Here is a 23,790-nt window from a genome sequence, read left to right on the forward strand (position 1 = left end):
TCTATTAGAGTATCAATATGTTTTCTTTAAAGCCCTAAACAACACCCTCTATGAATTCACTGTCCGACCACGCCTTGAACCACCACCACACTGCCGCCTTGAACCACCACATCCCGCTTTCTCTCTTCACTTGTATATTTATAAGCAAAAATATAGTGTATGCTGATCCGTATATAAAAATCAAACCATGAAGTTTCAAATCGAGGACGTGACCGTATACTTCCCGTACGATCACATATACCCGGAGCAATACTCCTACATGGTGGAGCTAAAGCGTGCACTAGATGCTAAAGGTCACTGCCTGCTTGAAATGCCTACAGGAACGGGAAAGACAATAGCTTTACTATCATTAATCACAAGCTACACTATCTCTAAACCTCAAGGCGCAATCAAGCTAATTTACTGCACTCGCACAGTTCACGAGATGGAGAAAACCCTAGCCGAATTGAAGTTATTGCATAATTATCAAGTCAAGCACCTCGGCCCTGCTGCCAAGATTTTGGCGATTGGATTGTCTTCGAGGAAGAATTTGTGTGTAAATCCTAATGTTTTGGAAGCGAATAATAGGGATTCGGTTGATGCTGCGTGTCGGAAAAGGACTGCGAGTTGGGTTAGGGCTTTGGCCGCGGAGAATCCGAATGTCGAGACTTGTGAGTTTTTTGAAAATTACGAGAGGGCTGCTTCTGGTGCTGTTTTGCCTCCTGGGGTTTATACTCTTCAGGTAATTTAATTATTTATTTATTTATCTATTTATTTTGGATGGTTTTTCTAATTGATTTGTTAAAACAAGATTACTGAGATGTGAAGGAATGTTTTTTATTCGGCATTGTTTTGTTTTGTTTCCGTGGTTTGCAGGATCTAAGGGCATATGGGAAAGAGAAAGGGTGGTGTCCATATTTTTTGGCAAGGCATATGGTGCAGCTTGCGAATGTAGTGGTTTATAGTTACCAATACTTGCTTGATCCGAAGGTGGCTGGGATTATATCCAAGGAAATGCAGAAGGAATCTGTTGTTGTGTTTGACGAGGCGCATAATATCGATAATGTATGTATTGAAGCACTTAGTGTTAGTGTGAGGAGGCAAACACTTGATGGAGCATCAAGAAATATCTCAAGGATTGAACAAGAGATTAACAGGTATGGCTATTTTTCTGTTTCCTTCTATTTCACTGGAAGTGTTGATGGACGGCCTGCATTTGAATGTTTCACATTCTACATCATTTGTCACAGATTCACAGTGTGGCATTTGGGGCTGTAGCGTTCACTATTAGTTTGATATTACCTTAAGCATATATTACATTTCTAAATGTTTTGAGACATTTATTTTCTAGTGCGAGTGCTATTTGATATTTGTTTTAATGTGCCTTGAATATGGATCTAGATGCTTGTACTCTTGTTCAAATCTGAGAAAAGGAGCCTTACTCAATTATCTGCGGTCAGATATATGCCCTGATGAAATGGCAAATGGTTTTAAAACTATTTCCTAGACTAAAGATTATCAATGTTTTATTTAATCTGTTGACATGTTAGGAAGGTTCAAGGCCACTGATGCTAATAGACTGCGTGATGAGTACAAGCGGCTTGTTAATGGTTTGGCATTAAGTGGAAACTTACCTGGTATGTCAAATGCTAAAGCATAACTGCTTGTGCTACTTTCTATTATAACTTAAGTTCTGACATGTTGTGCTCCTTCTTTCTCTCTATCTCTTTCTTCAGGCTCAGATTCCTGGCTTTCAAATCCTGCCTTGCCTGATGATATTCTGAGGGAAGCAGTTCCTGGAAATATTCGCCGGGCAGAACATTTTTTGCATGTTTTACGAAGATTGCTCCAGTATCTAACAGTGCGGTTGGATACTGAGAATGTTGAGAAGGAAAGCCCTATTAGCTTTGTTGCCTCCATAAACAACCAAGCTGGAATCGACCAGAAAACACTAAAGTTTTGTTATGATCGCCTACATTCACTTATGTTGACGTTGGAAATAACTGATACAGATGAGTTCTTGCATGTCCAAACAATATGTGACTTTGCAACACTAGTGGGGACATATTCTCGTGGATTTTCCATCATAATTGAACCTTTTGATGAGAGAATGCCACATATTCCTGACCCTGTATTACAGGTTCCTCCTAACTTTTCTACCTCTACATCATCTTCATTTTAACTTATTGTGTAGTATTTTTTTTTATCATTATATATTTTCATTGTAGGGAATAGTTATATGCTGGCAAACCTTGCATTATTCTATGAATGCTTTACAATTATGACCTTCATGTACCATACTAGACAACCATGCAGAATCTACATATGTGATTTTGAGTTTAGGGAACTTTTTTACTATCTGGTGTGACTCATTTCAGTAGTTGCTGTTTTACCTCCTATGTGCCTGCATGTGCTCAATATGTTTAATTGTGCTCCTCTTGGTCTAATTTATATGAGTTTTGCAAGCATGCTACGATTGCTTATTTTGTCATGTCCTCTGTTTTATGTAGAATATCCTTTCTCTAGCATCTTTTTTTCTCACACCTAGTCTTTATTCACCTTGTTTGTTCCAGCTCAGTTGCCATGATGCTTCTCTTGCCATAAAGCCCGTGTTTGACCGGTTTCAGTCAGTCGTAATTACATCTGGAACTCTAAGTCCAATTGATCTCTATCCTCGACTTCTTAATTTCCACCCTGTTGTCAGTCGAAGCTTTAAGATGTCCTTGACTAGAGATTGCATATGTCCAATGGTTCTCACTCGTGGAAGGTACATGGTTGGAGATAAATATTTTATTTGTATAAAGAATCCACCATTGTTTTAAGATCGAAATGGTCTGTTTTATTATGTGAAATTTTTGTATCTGATTGCAGTGATCAACTTCCAGTGAGTACCAAATTTGATATGAGAAGTGATCCCGGTGTTGTAAGGAATTATGGGAAGCTATTGGTGGAGATGGTTTCTATTGTTCCAGATGGAATTGTGTGCTTTTTTGTGAGTTATTCGTACATGGATGGGATTATCAACACCTGGAATGAAAGTGGACTTCTAAAGGTGAAATGCATTTTTTCCCTTTACTTGGTTGCTAAAACGCTATCCTTAACTATTCAAACATCCCCTTGTCTTTTCTTTCTTTATTTATTTCTTTTTCCCCAAAAGGTGAAAATGTTCTATTGGTAGGATATGTGGCTTCATTTCCTTTAGAGTGCCTGATGATCTTGTTATTTCAGGAAATAATGCAACATAAGCTTGTCTTTATTGAGACCCAAGATGTGGTAGAAACTACTTTGGCTCTTGACAACTATCGTAGGGCTTGTGATTGTGGGAGAGGTGCTGTTTTTTTCTCTGTTGCCAGGTATCAGAATGCCATTGTTAAATCATAATGTCTTTGGGCATTTATATGGAAGCAATTATGTGAAGGGGGTGTTGAAAATAATCTGATAATGATTGGGTGTCATGTCCGAAGAGTTGGGATGTAGCTGACCCAATCATATTCTTTGTACTGTGATTACTTTTTTTAATTTGTCAATTGCAGGGGAAAAGTAGCTGAAGGAATAGATTTTGATCGGCATTATGGCAGACTAGTGATCATGTTTGGTGTTCCTTTCCAGTACACCTTAAGCAAGTGAGCTTCGTTGTATTCCTTCCCATCCTGGTTTTTTGAGCACATTATTTCTTTTAGGGTGCCCTGATTTTAGACTAGGAAAAGTAGCCGAAGGAATAGAGTTTCCCTTGGTTCAATCAATTATACTAGCACTGTTTTAAAGTAGGAAGTTTTTCCTTTGGAAATATATTCCCTTAGAGGTCAGGTTAACAAAATGGGTGGATCAGCTGGGGATATAATGTCATGTTTCCATTGGCATAAATAGATGTTCTATTGGGGTAATGTTCTAGATTTGTGCAGTTCTTATGTAAAGGCTGGATTAAACTATCATAATCAATTTTGCTTGAGTTGCCATTATGTGAATGTATTGAGACAAGAATCTTGCAGGATACTACTTGCACGGTTGGAGTATCTAAGGGACACATTTCAGATTAAGGAAGGGGATTTCCTAACATTTGACGCCCTGGTATGATTCTATCCCCATAATTATAAACCGAGAGAAAATTGAAATGGTTTGACCTTAAGGCTTGAAAGTTTATTTCTGCCTTTGAATTATAAATCTAATTAAAGGGATTCTGTCAATCAGAGACAAGCTGCTCAATGTGTGGGCCGAGTGATCCGGTCAAAGGCTGATTACGGAATGATGATATTTGCTGACAAAAGGTATGGAGTTTAAACTGTATAAATCCATTAATATTCTCTACTGGAAACCATTTATTGCTCAACTTTCCACAAATACACTGACAGAGAGTGGTATCCACATGTGAGCGTGGAGAGAAAAGCATCACTTGGATATTTTAGACCTGATCTTATTACTTGAGAGTTTTATGTGCAAAAACGTGTTTGTCTCTCATAATGATGCAATTTTGTGCAGGTATAGCCGTCATGACAAGCGCTCTAAATTGCCTGGTTGGATTTTGTCTCATTTACGTGATGCACACCTGAATTTGAGCACTGACATGGCACTGCATATAGCACGCGAGGTGTGTCAACCACATTTGTTTTTTCTACTTTTGCTTTTGGGAAACAAACAATTACCTGCTTAGACTTTTAACAATGAACTTCCAAAAAAAACGAGGCCATATTTCTGGTCTGCATTTCAACATAGCATGACGTTTTCCCATGTGAAGGGATAAACCTCTTTAACACATTCTCTTGTGAAACCATCTTAGTTCAGTTTTTTCTTCCCCGTCTAATTTACCTTTCAAACCCACACACTTTGCACACCCCATGCGCCCGAAAGAGAACCCACAATAATGAGTTTCAAGTGGGCATCTGCCCTCGATCTCCTGGGTTGAATTTGAATTAACGTGAAATAACATTGTAAAGTTATTTGAATGAGTTTTATATAGGAAGAATGAAATGCTGCAAGTGACGGGGGCCTTGCTCTGGTTTGTTTAAAAAAACTCTCTTTCAGGCTTGGGCATTCTATCACGCAAATAAAATTACTGTAATGCTAATGCAATATTCCTTTATATGAAATTATTTCCCTTGAGTGCAGTTTCTTCGGAAGATGGCTCAACCATATGACAAGACTGGTTCTAGCGGTAAGAAAACCCTGTTATCACAAGAAGATTTGGAAAAGATGGATGACAGCGGTAAGCAGGCGATGCTGTATTAAGGATCTGAGAATGGGCACACCTTTCATGTTGGGTTTGAAAACATCTTTTCCAATTTAACTTGTAAAATTTTGCCAGGGAACTTTTTCCAAATTTCCCTTGGGTAGTCCCTCTTATTTTGACTAATGTTTTTCCGTCATTGCGGACGTTTGTCCCTTTTTTTTTTTTTTTGGTAGATTTGCAGTAGCTTTTGTTGGGCCTTGTAATATATGATGCATTAATGGATAAAATTGAATTGTTTGCCAAGGATACATGATACAATTATGTCAAAGAACCGTAAATGAATTCCTGAGTTTCTGCTTGATGCTGCCTCCAAAAGCCAGAAAAAAATCCGGTTAATTTTGATGAGCTTGACTTGGCTTGTTTATTATTTTAAGTGATATTTTAAAAATTATTTTCTAAACTTTTTTTGTATTTGTTTGTTATAAAAAAAAGTTAGTTGGAAATATTTTTCAGTTAAAAGAAAATTTGGCTTAATTTTTAGGGAAGTGATTTTTTTTTATTTGGAAGAAATTATTTTTTAAAAGTTGTGAAATTTTTTGAAATCTCATGTTATTTGTTAATTATATCAAATTTAATTTTTAAACTTTTAATTATTAAATATTTTGTTTTGATTTTTTTTAATTTCATGTTTTCAAATTTGATTTTTCTATCAACTATGATTTTTATTTTTATGATTGTTGTTTGTTTTTCTTATTATTTTTTTAATTAAAATTTTTTATTTATTAGATTTGTTTCTTATTCATTTCATTGTTATTTATGTTATTTGAAATAACTTATGAAATTGTAATTATTATTTTTAATTTCACTATTTTTTAATTTTTTTTATCTATTAGATTTAATCTCGATTATTTTGATGGTATTTATTTTATTTAAGATAATTTATGAAATTAGATTTATTTTTTTCAATTTCATTCTTATTTAGCTTTTTAATTTGTTAGATTTGTTTTTTATTATTTTAATAAACTTGAAAAAAAAATTATTAACAAGTTATTTTATACTTTATTTTTCATGATATAATCAAACACTAAAAAGAATATTTTTTAATTTATTTTGATGATATTACCAAAATCTTAGAGTTTAAGGATTAGTGCATTGTTTAATAAATTCCTGATGTTCATGGAAAGATTAGCTGCTCGGCTTTTCCCGGTTCTACTTTTATAACTGCTGAGTATCATACAAGCTTTGTTTATTGTTAGATTACATTTCAGGGATAGCCACTTGATCTTAACGAGGATCCGAACAATATGCTAATTTATACACAAGTAAGCAGAATTTATCAGAAGGAAAAATGTCAGTTCGTTCGTCGGGTTTCCCTAAATATACAGCGAAAGTCTCTACTCAATCATGGGGTATTATTAGACGAATTGCCCTCTTCACCTCCACAATGCTCAACTTCTTTCCACTAACATTCTCCTTCACCTGCAAACATAAACTTAGGAGTTAGTCAAGGCATATAATTTTTATATTTCTGTTTACAAATTAACAAAACAAAAGCACAGAAGATGATGAAGGGGTGTTTTTGCATGGTAGAAAGTAAAGGCATACCTTGGCCCTCAATTCCCCTACAAAGATCCCATTGTTCGAAGAAGACTGGACTGCAATAGTTTCTATCCTGAGCTCCCTCAGCATTTGCATTATGTCAAGTAAAAGCCCCTCTCTGTAGCCACATTTCAACTCTATCAATGCGTCACTCTCTATTATCGACACCTCTACGCTGATCTCCGGTTCTACATCGACCATCGGCTCTGGCGATGGCAATGAATCCACCGATTTGGGCTGGGCACGGCCAGTAGTATAATCCTCCACAATCCTCATCTTCCTCTTATCTGATCCTGGGCCAACACTCCTAGCCCGGTCCACCACTGTGATCCCATTATTTTGCTCTTTCAAACTAGTGGAAGTAGTGATCGTCTGTGGTGGGTCCACCGATCTTGAACGTTGCTCACTCTCCATCTGTTTATTACATGCCTCCAAATCCTGAATTTTCTTAAGTAATTGCTTCACGTATTCAATCGTGTCCCCTAATATTGATGCTTTATCCATCTTGGTCACGAATGGCACTAGCGACCTTAATATTATGAACCTCTCGTTTAACTTCTCTCTACGGCGTCGTTCGGCCAGCACGTGATTGGCACTGAGCTCATCTTGTGGGGTCCCCTTGCGGAACTTATTGGTTGCGTCACCGTCACGTGACTTTGGGGAATTTTCTTCCCGGTATTTGCTGTGAAGGTATGGTACGGTAAATAGAATGTACTTTAGTAGCCATTGGGAGGTGGTCTCGACTGGTACGTTGAGGCAGTGATCCGTGAGGTTCATCCACTTGGAAAAAGCTGATTGGTTGGAGTATGCCTCGTATGCATCTAGCGATGGCTCTGCTGCAAGCTCAATTGTCTGGTTTTGGAGGATGGTGGAGACCGTTTGGGAGTAGTGCGTGTCCTCTTGCGCCAAGTCTTCTAGCGTAGGCGATCCTGCAAATAAAATATAATATAATATATATATAAAAAAAAAAAGTTAAGCCTTTTTTGGCAGATAAAACCACTTAAAATAAGGAGAACTGGAATTTTGTGGGATTAGGTTAATGATGTGCGTGATTATGGATCAAGGGGTGCTGTGAAGGTGGAAGCTAACAGGACTTTTGAAGAGTCAGTGCCTGGTCAATTGTTTTGCATTGGTTAGTTGAAACTTGAATGTTCGCTGGCAGGCAGTGCCACCCAACCAAACCCTAGAACATTTGCCTTAAATCTAGCACGTGTTTAAGAAAAAGGAACAGGCTGAACCAGTATACTACAAAGTGCACAGTGCGGTGTTCTTTTGTCCTGTTCACCTGAGACCCCATGAAGCAGGACTTTCAAGGGTTGGCAAATGGAGCAGTCTGCTTTCTTCTGTGAGCCATAGACAAGCCTAGGGGTCTAAACTACAAACCGGCTATGAGGATTCAGGACTGAAAATGATTACTGTAATATAATTGTTCAAAACAGTGATCGATCTGTTGATATATATGATCAAGGAAAGGATGATCATAACTAAATTTCTTAGATTATTAATTAATTTTATTCTTTGTGAAAGATGAAAATTTGATGCCAGTTGTTTGTACTCGAAACCGTAACTTTAAAAAAAGCAACACCATCAAAGGAGGGTAAAATTTAAAACCGTAGGGTCATCGTGGATGAGTGATTGCCTCATGTCATCACTGTCTACAACCCTAACAGCCAAATTTCTGGAACCCGATTTGTTGTGTTCGCTTCTCCTAAGAATCAACATAACACACACACTCTATTAATTTATTTACCTGAAGCTGATGGTTGAAGGCTACCACTGAAAGGGGGTTCTTGCAACATTGGCGCCCACCTCCGGGCAGACTCCGTTCTAAACGAGTCAGCTCGGCTCTGGTGATCCATCAGGCTCTCTGGGTTAATCAAAGGAAAATCCACGTCCAAATTATTAGATCCATCATCAGGAGAACCAAGCCTGATACCCTCAGACATCTCAAGTTGCATCAACTCGCTCGGCTCAACAACTGCCACTTGAAGAGGGTTTTGAGCCTGACACGGTTCTAAGAGAGCTTCGCGACTGGTTTCAGCTTCCGAGTCTGACTCCTGGTCCTCTTCGTCATCCTCGTCATCTTCTTCTTCTTCTTCTTCTTCATCCTCATTCATTTGGCCCGCATTGGCTGGTGGGTTTGCAGCCACATAGAAGGGGGGAATGGGTGGAGAATATAAGTAAGGATGGTCTGATGAGGTGGCAGGGTTGGAAGTGGAGTGCTCGGATAAAGCTGGTTTTGGCGGAGGAAGGTGGTGGTGGTCACTGAAAAAGGATTTTACGTGTTGGATAAACCCAAGATCCTCTTTCACCTAGAAAATGTCAATGCCCCGAATTGTTATACAATTTGAAGCACTGGTATGGATGGCTATAAAAAGAAACATTCAAAAAAATACAGCACAGGTGTAATTCTTTCACCTTGTCGGTTGTTCCAAATTCAACCACGCCATCAAGGAGAGGGATGCATACCACAGTCTGCATGAACACACACACACACGTTAACATGTAAAAATCGTGCGTGAAAGTTATAGCTTGGATCTAGAAGAAAGAAAAACAAAAGACAAGTACATGGTAAATGATGTAATGAAATGGGTGATCAGTAAATTTACCTGAACTCCAGCACTCTAGTACAACATTATGATGGATCAGGAGGTTCATGAACAGAAAATGAGAGAGAAGACAGTTAGTTTTTTTTTTCTAGTAAGAAAAATAGTTGGTAAATTGAAATTAAGAATTAATGGAATGATGAAAAGACAAACATGTAATTAAACAATAATTTTCTTGTTTTTTTTTTTTTTAGGTACACATGCTACAATGATCATGTTTCGTACACATCATGATCAAAACTTTGCCTACCTTCCTGGCTAGCTAATTCATTCAAGGACCATTTAATTATAGAACCATTTAATAAAGCCATTAATGAACGCATATCATCAAAATGAAGGCAGATCGAAGCAAATAATACCTTGGCAAGGATAGCTCTAGAGAAAGTTTTGCTATCAATATCGTTTGCACCTGTCAGCCACACATGTTGTTTCCTATCGTAGGCCTTTCCTGGTAACCTGCAAGTAAAATCCAAATATAATGATTTTCCATTAATTCTTATTACACATATGCATGAACTAATATATTTGGCAAGAAACGGTTTTGTTAGAGACAAAAAATAGAAATTGCATCAGTAAATGATTAATATATAAAGTCGCTTCCAACGTTGGATCGATACATATTACATAATTATATCTGAAACAAGAGTGACATGCTTCATTGCCGCACTTCATTAATTCCATACTATATATTACTAAGAACAGAACTTTGTGGGCAGCAATTAATTATTTGATAGCCTAGGCCGTAAAAGCTGCAGCATTAATGGAGTTCATGAACAAGAACCGAGAGGAGACATGAGAGTTTGGAGTGAAATAGTGCGTGGAGCTAGAGAAGAAGAGCTGCCAAATATTCCCATTTGATAAAGGGTTCTAGCTAGCTCCGTGTCTTGTCAAAGTAAATGGCATCTATGGCCAGTACTAGTGAAGTTGGTCAATGGCCCAGTTTTGAAAGTACCCCTCAAATTATCGCAAAATTCACCAGTTCTCCTTTTTACAGTCTCTAGAATAGTTTCCCCATCAACCTCCATCGTAGTTTTCAATCTAAACTCCAAACCATATTTACGTACCGAGTTGCACTTTCATGAACATTTTTAACCAGAATCCCAGTATGCTCTACGTAGGAAATTAAGAAGGTGGGCATTAAAGCTCACTCACCCAATCAACATGCGCCTGTTGCAACCAGCTAAAGTAACACCTTTCCCAGCATAGACGTACATATAAACGATCAATCAATCATCCATCAGCTTCTTCTCAAGAACAATTATCAAAAGCAGGCCCTTTCATTTTTATTATCTGTCCTGCAGTCTACCACGAAGTATCCTGCTTGCTGTCCTCTATAATGTTTCTACCAATACTATCCAGCCTTTTCGGCATTTAAAACAATTTTGGCAGCGTGGCTGCCGCCGTATTTTTGTTAAAAATTTGAATTGTTTTTCTGTTTAAAATTAATATTTTTATATATTTTTTAATCTAATATTATTTGATTTGAAAAGCAAATTAAAAAACAAATATTATCACGATACCACGCCTTTCTCTTACAAGGGGGGGAGTGCATTGCTGTGGTCTGGCGGTTGTTTATCTCTTCAAAGAGGCAATAATTGAATTAGATCCAACTATAATAAATATCTAACATTCTTGGATTGGAAATATTTGAATTCTATCATACCAAAAGTTTTCAGAGAAGTAAAGAGAGTAGGTTTCACAGGTATAACCAAGCCTAAGATCATGACAACTAGCATAAAACAACAAAAGAAGTCAATCGCCCACATACACATTATATATATTTCTACTTTTAGTTGCAGACTGATTTACTGGGTTTCACTTCAATTGTAAATTTGCATTCATGTATATCAAACAACTGGAAATTCTGGGGAAAAATTAAAGCATGAAAAGGAAACTGAAACGCATGCATACAAACTTACCCAGCACCAGGAGAGAAAGAGAAGGACACACACATCAGATAAAACCATTCAGTCTCCGTTAAGTCTTCCGGTGACAAGGCAGCGCAAGGCCTCCGTTCTGGCTGGTTGGTCTCTCCTATAGACAATGAATCGTAGAGCTCTCTAAGCTGCTGGCTCCTTTGCAAGGAGGCTTCTTCAGTACTAACCTCCATTGGCTGCACTGTTTTTCTAGTCTTGATTGGTCCATTGTAATACCCATCTCCCCACACTAAGATCCTGAACCACAGAGTAGTAATTGATGCTAACTAAATTCATTGATATTGACATTAACTTCTCCAAGAGATATGAAGATGAAGTGTTTTGAAGCTCTACGTACTATCAGTCTATGAAAAATAAAATATGTAGGGGATGCGTTAATTTAATAATTTCTGGAAGAAAATTACCCTTGTTGCGGACACATTTGCCAAAACAGACTGTAAGTCCATTGTACAGATTGCACCGCAGCCTGCAGCATAGTCTGCAAGCGACTACTAAGCGGGGCAGCCATTCTTGCAACTGTTTATTGATCACCACCAGATCAGAGCCTATTCTCTTTCTAATACTCCAGGTATCTCTCTTTGCTAACAAAATAAGTCAGATAAAAGAAGATGCCAAAATTGAAAAAAAAATTAGTCACTTCTGTCCTTTATCTTATACAAGTTTTAAGGAGAGGAAGGGAAGGGACTCGGTCATATGATCTGAACCGAAAATCAAACTCTTGAGTACCAACTAATTAATAGAGAAAAGAAGATGGAAAGTAGTTTTGAATGGGAGAACAGAAGGGGAAGGAGAAGAAGAAGAAGAAGAGAAGGTACAATTGCAGAGCGCAGACTTGCAGGTAAGACAAGAGTGAAGAAGGAGAGAAACAAACAAAAGAAAGAAAGGTAGCTGTGTGCATGACTTTGAAGAGATTCTTCTACGTCTACTGTCACTGCTACTACTTTAGCTAGCTTGCTATATATGCTTATATTGTTGAAATCTTATGGGAGAGATTAAGGGAGTAGTAGTTAATTAGGGTTTCTCAAATATATACGGATCAAGACATGTCACTGTATAGGAGAATGAGACTGCGGGAGAAGAAAGAAAGAAATTAAAACATGTCACTATTTGATTTTTTAATTACAAGGGAAAGAAAATTAGACAAGGCTTTGGGGTTTTGACTGGTGGTTCTACCAGACAGTTTCTCGGTACTCTCTTTTACTCTAATTAATACCTCTTATGAGGTGGTCTGTATACTGGTAATGTTAGTTGGTGTGATCGCGAGCGCGTGCGCGCGCGCGTTTGGTGAGGGATCTGGTCTCTTGGGAGGCCGAAGACTGGGCGTTGGGATTAGTGGAATGGGAATTAGGGTCGAAGCTGCCACCACAAACACTTGTCAACTAACTATTTACTAATTATTAAAACGATATGATTTCTTGGAAAAGTACCTCTGTCTCTGTCTTTATATTGGCTTTCGTGAGTGTCATAAACTCTAGAGCTGACATTGGTCAATCTGTCTTCTCATGCCAGTGGAGTAAAAACGTGGTACGAGAAAATTTAAGAACCCCAACTAAAAAACCATGTGTATGCTGCTGTGCAATTAACTGCGTTTTCAACTCAAATTTTTACGTGGGACTCGCTTCACCAAACTCAATTTTATTCGGAGCCAAACGACTATTAACAGTGGTTCACCGCAAACATGAAATCCACCGCGCTTAGAGATCGTACTCTTTCTTATTCAAATAAATAATAGTGGTAGTGGTACTGAGGGTGACAGCTCTTGCATCTACCGAGGCTAAACCCCCTTTTTGGTAACGAGAATCGTAGCCCCCTGTTGTTATATTTTGTCAAATTTATATTTTATTAATTTTCTTTTAATAGTTTTGATAATAATATGTTAGAAATAATTAATAAATGTATTAATTTTATATTTTTCAAATAAAGAATAATCTTAATCATATCATCAAAAAGACACTAAATCAATTTCTTTTAGAAATAATGTTTAGACAAAAAACTGTAGCATCGAATTCATGTGCTCTAAAATAAGCGTATAGACGCATATGATTCAGTATTATAATTGGAGATTAATGGAGAAACTAATTTCTGAGGTAAAGTAAACTTAACCAATAATATATGCTAACGTAAACGTCGAAAAAGAGAGAAGTGTCCTGTTTGACTAATTTCAGGGCAATTTGTATACCGCAGCTACTCCAAGAACAAGGCGCCAGTCCCTTTGACTTCAGGATCCAGTTGGCTGGGTTTGGTGGTGTGGTGGCATAAAAGCCATCACTACCAAACAGACAATAGTAGACTGGCAGATTCGAACTAAGAGTCTTCATTGAAATTGGGAATGAAAATAACCTACCTTTTTAGTTGTGCGTTCGTATTGGTGCGATGCGCATGCATGCTTCTCTTGTTGCTCAGAAAGATTTTCTATGAATTAGCTCCCGGTGTCTACGTTCAGGCTCTTAATTCTTGTTTTTTTGTTTTTTTTTTTTGTCTTGTGCACGTGTATTGTACGCATACAGTGATCAATGTTCTTCAGAATACCAGACCGCTATATAGCTAGACTGGCAGATTCGAACAAAGAGTCTGCCCTTGGAAAATGGGAATAGAAAATAACTTACCCTTTTAGTCTTGCATGCTGGTGTGATGCATATGCTTCTCTTGTTGCTCAAAAAAATTGTCTATGAATTAGCTAGCTCCTAGTGTCCATGTTCTGTTCTTAGGGTTCTTGATTCTTGTTTTTCTTGACTTTTATCTTGTGTACCTACTTTGGAACACTTACTCTTTAATTTCTCAGTGACAATTTGCTGGATTTCCCACGAAACAAATTGGTCATGTCGAGCATGTTGACGCACTGTACCATGTCGAAGAGGAATGATCTCTCAAATACACCACCATTCTTTTTATTTTTAATCCATAAATATTAATAATATAGATATATATAAAAAAAAATTTATGTCATCTTTTAACTCGTCTAAAACATGATATTTAGTAATTAATCTACTACACTCATGAATTACTACTCCGGTCTAATGAGTTTTTATTCAAATTACAAATATATATATATATATATATATATATATATATATATAACAAAAAACACAGAGGTATATATGCGATGTGAACTTTAACATGATTGTAGTGACATTGTAGTTTCTATAAATTATTTTATTTTAAATAATTCATTTTTAATATTCGTGAGACAATTTATAAAAGATAATACAAGGCAATAACTAAGAATTCATTATAAGAGATAAACAAGATTTAATTTGACAATTTGTTGAATCTTGATGTAATTTTGTTATTTAAAATTTTTCAAATTATATGTGAGGTGAGCAGGAACTAAAATATACGCATGAATTGAAACACGATGAAACACCAATTGTTTAAAGGAGTCTTCTTTTAATATTGTTAATGACTGTAAGAAGAATTGAAATATAATATGACAATTATTAAGGATCTGATTAATAGTTTGATAAAAAAATAATTAATGTAATTTTATTATTTTTATATTTTAATTATTATTGGTATGCATGCTCTTGAGTATTTTTCGAACTCAATGGTCAAAAGAAAGTGCCTTTAGAGTCCATAGATGATTTAAAGGCTTAATTATTTTATATTTACTTATAGTTTAATCTGATGTACGTACAAATAGCTATATATTTAAAAGAAAAGGAGATTAACCTATTTTTTTTTATGAATTGTATAATATTTTAGTCTCTTTGCTAATTAAGAATCAACAATAAATTTTAATTTATATATTAGTGTTGGTGTATATTTCACACAAAAAATATTCCTTGCATGGAGTTAAGTATTTAATTTTAATTTTGGTGTGAATAATTTGTTTAAGATAAGATAATATGTTTAATAATCACCGATAAAATCATGTCAATACGTGTGACGGTTAAAGAATCGAAGGATATTCTTGCTGAATTAAATATTTAATGTATATATCATAGTTTTTTTATGTAGTCACGTATTATATTATTTTAGATATATAGTTCCATAGTGTATGTTTAATGTTTTCAAGTTTTAAATACTAAATTCCATCTTTTATGGCAAGAAAGAGACGGGGAATGTTGGTGTTGAGTTATGCTTTTTACAATTTAATGACGCAAATAAATTTTTTTATTCATAAAAACATGAACGCCTATAAACATTATTTTTGAGACGAACAGAACCATTGAAAACTGGACCACCAATACTATGAGGCCCATGGTTTTAGTTCTCCGAGACTTTGACAGGTAAACTTTAATTAAATGTCTCAAAAGCAAAGTAGAACAACTGAAAACAAGGTGGGGGGGGGGGGGGGGGGGCGGATTCCAGGTCAATTTCATGAATAGCATGTATTAATTGTTTCAGTAGATGTCCTTGTATAATAATTGTTTTTTAAAATATTTTTATGTAAAAATAAAAATAAAATAAAATTGAGTGCTGCTATTTGAAGAATTTCCATCGGGCCCAGGTCCAATTTACTGAACTCATGTGAAGGCAACTTCACTGCCGGTGCTCTTTCCAAACCATTCGAGGTCGATATTTTGGGCTTCGTTTTCTACAATTCGTTTAGGTAACAATAAGGCCGAGGCCTAGAGGAAGAGGAAGAAAACAATTTGCACTTAAAAACACAGACCATTGGCCCAGCACCAGGGACACCAAGTAGGAGCCCAAAAAAGAAGAAGAGGAAGAAAACGAAAGACGAAAGGAGATCGTATGATTTTTCTCTGTCGATTTTTTTTTCTTTCAAATTTCCATCATGGATTTTCTTTTAGTTTTCAATGAAAAGCATCATCACCAGCAATAATGTGATCATGATCTGCTGAAACGAATACAAGATAGTTTCCTTTTTCCCCCCCATGAACACGAGATATTCTGCGTAGACAGGACAATACGCACGCTTCTACTTTAGCTTCCCTTCCTTGCCTTGCAAATAAAAAAGCATGAGCCTACTAAAACGATTTTATCGTACTGTCAAGGAGAAAGGGGGCACCAGCACCAGCACCAGCACCAGCACCAGCACCTTTAGCAACTAGATTTACATGGTTCAGTGGACTCTTCACTAAAAGACTGGTTCTCTTTCCGCAACTTGGCTTCCTTGCCTCAATATCTTGCCTAAATCGACGACACGTTGAAGACAATTGAAAACGTTTCTTCTTCTGTTGAACACCCTTCCGGGCCTGGGCATTTGCAATTTCACATGGCCAGGAATTTAAATAAATTCCTGTCGCTCACCAAGGGCACGGTTGATTTCAAGTGAAAAGAAGTTTCCCACCATGTGTCTGGACCCGGTACTACCTTAGTTAGTGGTGGCGTGGAAAATGGATTTGCGCAAGTCACTTGATAGTGTTGCCGTTAACAGAGCAAACTCTTGAAAAATTTCTTTTACGGAATCTGTATTTTATCATGAAAAGTCTTGATCGGTTCTTTTACATGTCTCAATTAAGAGGCCATTGAACAAAAAAAGTGGCATGGTTGCGGATTGCGATGGAGCTCCACTAAATATACCTATGTTTTTTCATTTAATTTAGTGCAACACTACTCTTAATGAACACTAACGCTATGATTTGATTCACTTTGTTCACAATAAACAACAAAATCAACAAGAAAGGTTAGTCTATAGACATCCACTTGAACATATTAAACTACACTGCAGACATAGGAGTAAGAGAGTAACTGCAGGCTAGGCAGCGAGTTGCAGGATAGCCTAGCTACTAGGGTTTGATGATCATATACTCACAGAGCTATCCTTCACTAAAACTCGGACTGCAAACCCCAACTGAGGCAGAGTCAACAAGAGAGTGAACATTGTACCTTTTCGAAATGAAACTACCTACCTCCATACATTCATAGGATCATTATGTACACGGATGGAGTATCTTGCTAGCCACGGTCATCAAATGAAATTCAATAGAAACAAGTTGGCAGCTTGATTACAAAATCTACCAGCCTACAAGGTTATTTGTCGCCCATTGCATACGAATTCACATATTACAACTCTACTAGGTTTAATAGTATTGGGATATATGGTGTGTAGTTGACAAAATTCCCACATTTTCTTAAGGAACAATTCCCACTTTGACATAGAAGTTAAAATAAAGTTCAACAAATGAGATAGGTAACGATACCACTAGATTTGACGCAGGTGATGGTCGAGTTGGAGTACTTTCCGTCTTGGAATGAATATTAACATTGGCGGCTCGATTCAACTTCGTTGTCATTAGCGAGTATTTGGATCGTCGATACCTTTCCTAGAAATTAATCATCAAGTATTTGTTATCTGAAATACTCGGAAAGAAATGAAAATAAAATAAATATTAATCCATTACTCTATATATATATATTTGGTTCGGGAAGTATTTTTGAGACTATATGCTAAGAGTTATCACGCTAGCTAGTTGATTTTCATTTAGTGGTCGTAATGCACAAATTGTATGCTCGATTGAGTTTATTTTACCAGTGTCACGTTACCATGTGGTTATTAATATTGATAATTATTGGAGGTTTATTTGTTTATTAATTTTAAAATTTATAAAAATTAATTAAAATACACGTAAATTAATCCAAATATTTCATATAATTTTTTTTAAAAAAAAATTATCTGTCTAATTCCAGAAGCTCTTGGTGAGCAATTGGACAGCCACTTTGACCAGGACATGTAAAAGTTAAAGCAATAACGGAAATTGGCTTCAAAACATCATCAGTGCAGATAGGACCTCGGCCATCAAAGATAAAAGAAAATATATCTGCTTACAAAAATCTAGATAGCCCCTTCCATCATCCCACTTTTATAGCGTGATTGCAACGAGATGAAAATCATGTTTTTTAAATTTTAAATTTTTTAATTAAAAAATATAATTTTATATAATTTTAGATTATTTTAATGTGTTGATATCAAAAATAATTTTTTAAAAATAAAAATATATATTATTTTGATATATTTCTAAATAAAAAATAGTTTAAACCACAAGTATTACTATAATTTAACAGGATTTTAATCATTAACTTGGATCAAAAGTTGATGTGATTCAGGCAACTTGAGAGCTCATAATTGTTCATTTTCAATTCTTGTTAACATAAATAAATTTAAAAGATATTCAACCTTGGAAAGAAATATATGGTTATTAAACTTGTAAAGATATTCAACCTCTAAAATTATTCTGTGAGTTTTTAAGAATAATTTTATATTAAGTAAAAGTTATTTAAATTTGTACTCAATTCCATTAATTTAATTAAAGAGAACGAGTTGTGATGATATGGTTATTAAAATTCTAAAACCGTGTCAAATTTAATATAATTTTAGAGCTTTAAAAAAGCCTCGTAACTCAACAAAAATTCTACAGTTCAAATCAATTCACATGCTGTGAAAGACGGGCTTCAAGCAAGGGAGAATTTAATGAACATATCTCATGTTTTGAATAAATACAAGAATATAAAGTAATATAAAAAAAAATAAAGATGCGATATACTCATCGCAAAATAAGTCTAAGTTTTTCAAACGAACCCACTACTATTTTATATTTAATTTAATTAGAAAGAATAAGTATAATAATATTTAAATACCTAATTATCCAAGTTTTGATACCATATCAAATTTAATATAATTTTAGAGTTTTAAAAAAACTTTTAGACTCAACAAAAAATTTATAATCCAATCAATTCACAGGTTGTAAAAGATGGGTTTCAAGTAAGGGAGAATTTAATGAACATATCCCATGTTTTGAATAAATACAAGAATAAGAATATAAAGTAATATAAAAAAATAAAGATATGATATGCTCATCAAAGAATTTAAGTTTTTTAAATTTTTACGAACGCATCACTATTTTATATTTAATTTAATTATATATATATATATATATATGAAATTTAAATATCTAAACTAATCATCAAAATTTTAATATTATATTGAATTTAATATAATATAGTATTAGAGCTTAAAAAAGATTTAATGATACTGTAAGGATTTTCTTTTCGAAGTGCCCAATTCTTTTTCCCAATTCATAAAGAAAATATACAGCCAAAAAAATGGGTTCCGACTAGGCTAGCTGTGCAAAGCGCCTGATTTCTCCACCCGCCCATTAATTAGTGCTTACGAGAGTGGCCATCGCTGAGCAGCGACAAAATTTTGAAGTGCTCCGGCATCTGGAACCCATTGTTGTCCTTCTTCTTTAACTCGATAACGTTGCGGTAGATAGAGCGGCAACCCATAAATCTACAGTTGTAGATGCATATTTGCATGGCTGCCGGCCCATTTAACTCAAGTAATGATATCTTACGTCAATTGATCATGATTAGGCTAATAGTTAATAATTAGGCCATGCCACCTACAAATTATTTAACTTTTTCTATACAATGAATAACCCTCTCCTCAATTATATGAGAGGAAAAAAAACAAAAGAATTGCTGGGACTCTGATTTTGTTTCATGAAATAAAGTTAGTAATCGAACACAAAACCACCGGATCAAATCTTTACATGTGAAAAATATTCAACGTCATTTCCATTTTATTTTTTTTATGCTATAATATTCTAGGTGATTAAGTCATAAAAAATCCAAATAGTCTAATAATATGACTTTCAAATTGGATAATTAATTAATTAATTAATTACTTCTTACAATCTCATTCATTCTTCCTAACTAAGGTAGTTTATAACTTATACTTGATGTTTGGTGAGGTCAAGATAACTTGTGGCTGCAAAAAAAATTATATTTAGTAGAGGTGAGGATTCTCTAATACTTAAATAAATATCTTTTTAGAGAGAAAAAATATAATAATATTCAAGAGAAAGATGCTCTGAAAATATATATGAAATAAAAAATAAAAATTATTAATCTTTATTCTGAAGGGTTCATGGTCTATTTATAGCTCACGAGCTTTGTCTTTTTGTGGAGAAAAGAGGCTAGATTGTAATTTTATATTTTTGATATCTTGAGCTGTATTGTGAGATATATTCCACTCATTTTATTCAGCTAAAAGATGGAGAAATAACATGCCATAAAAGACTTTAATACATCTAATGATCTTGGTGGAATATAGACTTATTTAATTAAGCATATTTGTTAAGAAATAATTCATCTATGAATTTATATAAAAATCTATAAAATTAATAGTGTTAGACCCAATCATCTTTTGAATATGGTCAACACCATACTTAACATGCCTGGGTTACGCATATTGCCAAGCTCATTTGTGGCTAGGTTTGGCAAGTGTCAGACCTAATATTTTTAAAATAAAATATTGGATCGACTTGGTTCATGAGATCGAGATAACCTTGTAAAAAATAAATCAAAATAAATTATGAAAGTCAATTCCTAATCAACTTAAAGTTGAATGATGAAATTGAAAAAAATATTAAATTTAAAAAAAGATAAAAAAATACTTGAATTAACTCGGGTTAACCTACTAAAATTATGATACTGGTTATAAAATCAGGATAATCTTATTCAAAAATAAAAAAAAAATACGAAGCTCAATTTCAAACCAACATATGTTGAAGGATGAGATCGGAAAAAAAAAACAATCTAGGTCAACCAGGGCTAACTTGTTAAATTCACAACTTATATTATAAGACCAAAATAATTTTATAAAAAAATGATATTCTATTTCTAACATATTTAATATTAAAGGGAGCAATCATAAAAATAAATAAACTAAATCCATGAAATTAAAATAGCTCCATGTAAAAAAATTAAGAAGTTTAATTTCAAAACAATATAATATTAAAAAATAAAATTAAAAAAAAATTGAATTGTTTAAAATTAATAACGTTTGCTGCTTAAAAAAGTGGTCATTTTCCTGATCCCTTCTCCATAAATAAAGAAAAATAACCGTCCCAAACGCGTGGAAATGGAAAGGTACGATCTTCGTACCCCAAGAAATGGATGCAAAGTTTACAGTATGAAGTGATAAGTTTCTAACTTAAAAAAGCGAAGGAGAATGCGCATTCTCGGTGACTCCGAGGAAACGATCAAAAGATCTTCTTGTCAACATCAAATACTAAAGACCAAACCAAAACAACCAACAACCTTGCGTGTAAGCATAATACTCTTCAAAAAAAAACTCTCACACCCGTTGAAGGTGCCTTTGGTTGCCTGATGTCGCCAGCGAATGGCCATTGTTGATCTGAGGACCCCGAAGAACACGCACCTACCGTACTTTCATTAGCACATTACGGGCATGTGGGTGATCAGTAGCTAGATTTCTATTGGGGAGGGAGTGGGAGTTGTCAAATCGGAAGCCAGCGGCGACCGGGACTCGGTACACTGAAATTGTTGGTCGCGCCGATCATGATGCGCCATAGCTGGGATTCTTTTTTGAGTAAATTCTAAATCAGTCCTGATAGTTTTGTTAAATAGATTGAGTACTATCTCTAGTTTCAAAAATAATTAATTAGTCCTTGTATTTGTTAATCTATTTATAGCTTGATTTTCTTTTTCTTTTTTTAGTAAGAAAATTATAAATATGAGCACACAAAATATAACAGAATCTAAGATTTAAATACTTTGGGACCATTAAAATTATACACGTGTAGATCATAGCAAAATTAAAGATTAAACACCAAATACCTTATTATCTACTATTATGATTAATCCTGCTTAAAAAGGACCATGTGTAGATTTAACTAGTCGTGTAGCCGATTTATGTCCCGAGGCTATTTTTGTGTTAAAAATGATATTCAAATAGTGCAAATATTTTTTTTAAAAAAAACAAACATATAATTCATATCATGGACTATATTGCGTTAAAAAAACTGATTTTATTTTAATCGGGTAATAAAAAAATAAATAATGACAACAAATGGAACCAATTAAAAATAATAATAACAACAACCTGGTAAAAAATATTTTTGTAAATAGAACAAACAATATAACTCAATTCTGAACCTATTAAATATAAAAGGATGAAATTGGTTAAAAAAGGACAATAAAAACCCAGCTCAACTCAATCTAAGCTCGCATGACAAACCTCTAACCCGGAGAACAAGGGACAAGTCAAATCGCTAAACCTGCAACTCAGGTCATGAGATCGAGATAACTCGGTAGAAAAAAAACATAAAAAATCACAAAGCTGAAAAGAACATAAATAAAAAAAAAAGGATGTGAATCATCATTAATTTTTCAAACCCGTGATTCAGGGCATTAGACCAAAAGCATCTTATCTGGAAAAACCATGAAATATAATTCTCAACCAATTAAATATTGAAGGATTAACTTGGAAAAAGAATATCAATTACACAAAATAATCTAGAATAAAAAAAATAAAATTTTAAAAAATAAGGATCAAAATTAAAATACAAAATAAAATTGATTTTTGATTGAAGAGTAAAATTGAAAAGAACAATTAATTGAACACGATGAAAAACAAAGTAAAAAGAATGAGAATCAAAATTGAAATAAAAAAATAAACTTTTTTTGATTGAATGATGAGATTGAAAAGAAAAAAATAATAACTAAAACAATAATAAAAAAAATGAGGATCAAATTAAAAAAAATAATACATGACAAATTAGAATTGAATGATGAAATTAAATACAAATACCTTAATATATTTTTTATTTATTATATTTTCTATTTAGTCAAATACTAAATTGTTTTTCAATTGACACAATAATAACAAAAAAATACTATTACTCCTGAGGTCAATCTTAGTTTTTTTAGCTTCTACATACATTTAAGTCGTTTTACTATACTTTTTGTTTTTTATTTTTTATATTTGATTAAATATTAAATTTTGTTAAGTGAAATTTTTTATATTTTGAAATCTGTACAAAATTATTATTATTTTATATTTAATTTTATTAATTCAGTTAAAGAATCTAAAATTAGTGAGGTCTGAATCATTACTGCTTAATTATTAACTTTAATAATATATTTTTTCTTCACTTTTAAGTGGTTAAATTAAATTAATTTACCTGTCATCTTCAATTTGATAAAAGAAGGGCTATACTGCGTCCACATCAATACCTTATTAATTGTGACACTGACTTCAGTGGTTTGTGCATTCAGAGGAGTTTTCTTCCGACGATAAGAAACAAGATGGAACATGATGCTGTATTGAACGCTGTCAAATCATTATTTTAATTTAATAATTTAAATTTTTAATTATAATTTTAAAATATAATTTATTTTATTTTCTAACATATATTTTTAAATAAAAACTTTTTCAACTTGAAATTTACATAAATTTATATTATTTTATATTTAATTTTTATCAAATAAATAAAAATGATGAAATTTAAACTTGTAATCGTTTTATTATTAACGCTCTAATACGATATCAAAAAATCATCTCAACCTACTAAGTTAAACTTTTCCGACAAAATTTAAAAAGCTATACAGCATCATCACGTCACGGACAATAGAAAGTGGCACATATAAATTTATTAGGATAAATCTTACTGCGATGTGTAAGGGGTCACTTTCTGGTTTCTAATTTTTACGATAATGTCTGGAATAATGATTTTTTTATTTAAAAATATATTAAAATAATATTTTTTATTTTTTAAAATTTATTTTTAATAGA

The 23,790-nt window shown here is 34.0% G+C and overlaps 2 protein-coding genes across 3 annotated transcripts; one reads left to right on the forward strand and one right to left on the reverse strand.

Annotated features, from left to right (window-relative positions):
- Positions 1 to 57: 57 nt before the first annotated feature.
- Positions 58 to 5,502, forward strand: LOC133692729 (general transcription and DNA repair factor IIH helicase subunit XPD). The gene is made up of 12 exons (XM_062113861.1): positions 58 to 721; positions 856 to 1,136; positions 1,534 to 1,616; positions 1,716 to 2,119; positions 2,553 to 2,746; positions 2,851 to 3,031; positions 3,208 to 3,332; positions 3,513 to 3,602; positions 3,969 to 4,047; positions 4,168 to 4,244; positions 4,456 to 4,564; positions 5,083 to 5,502. The coding sequence occupies exons 1-12, from the start codon at positions 188 to 190 to the stop codon at positions 5,200 to 5,202; spliced, it is 2,277 nt and encodes a 758-aa protein (XP_061969845.1). The 5' UTR covers positions 58 to 187; the 3' UTR covers positions 5,203 to 5,502.
- An 814-nt stretch (positions 5,503 to 6,316) lies between these two features.
- LOC133692567 (transcription factor BHLH42-like) lies at positions 6,317 to 12,275 on the reverse strand. 2 transcript variants are annotated; one of them, XM_062113616.1, is made up of 8 exons: positions 11,690 to 12,275; positions 11,268 to 11,522; positions 9,708 to 9,804; positions 9,352 to 9,366; positions 9,161 to 9,217; positions 8,493 to 9,054; positions 6,749 to 7,671; positions 6,317 to 6,622 (listed from the first exon to the last, which is right to left on the reverse strand). In XM_062113616.1, exons 1-8 carry the CDS (start codon positions 11,791 to 11,793, stop codon positions 6,542 to 6,544), a joined length of 2,094 nt encoding a protein of 697 aa, XP_061969600.1. In that variant the 5' UTR covers positions 11,794 to 12,275; the 3' UTR covers positions 6,317 to 6,541. The 2 variants fall into 2 exon arrangements, with proteins under 2 accessions (XP_061969600.1, XP_061969601.1); XM_062113617.1 differs by lacking the exons at positions 11,268 to 11,522; positions 11,690 to 12,275 and adding an exon at positions 10,501 to 10,786.
- Positions 12,276 to 23,790: the final 11,515 nt, after the last annotated feature.

The sequence above is a fragment of the Populus nigra genome, chromosome 4 (genome assembly GCF_951802175.1).
Source record: "Populus nigra chromosome 4, ddPopNigr1.1, whole genome shotgun sequence".
Classification (NCBI taxonomy): Eukaryota; Viridiplantae; Streptophyta; class Magnoliopsida; order Malpighiales; family Salicaceae; genus Populus; species Populus nigra.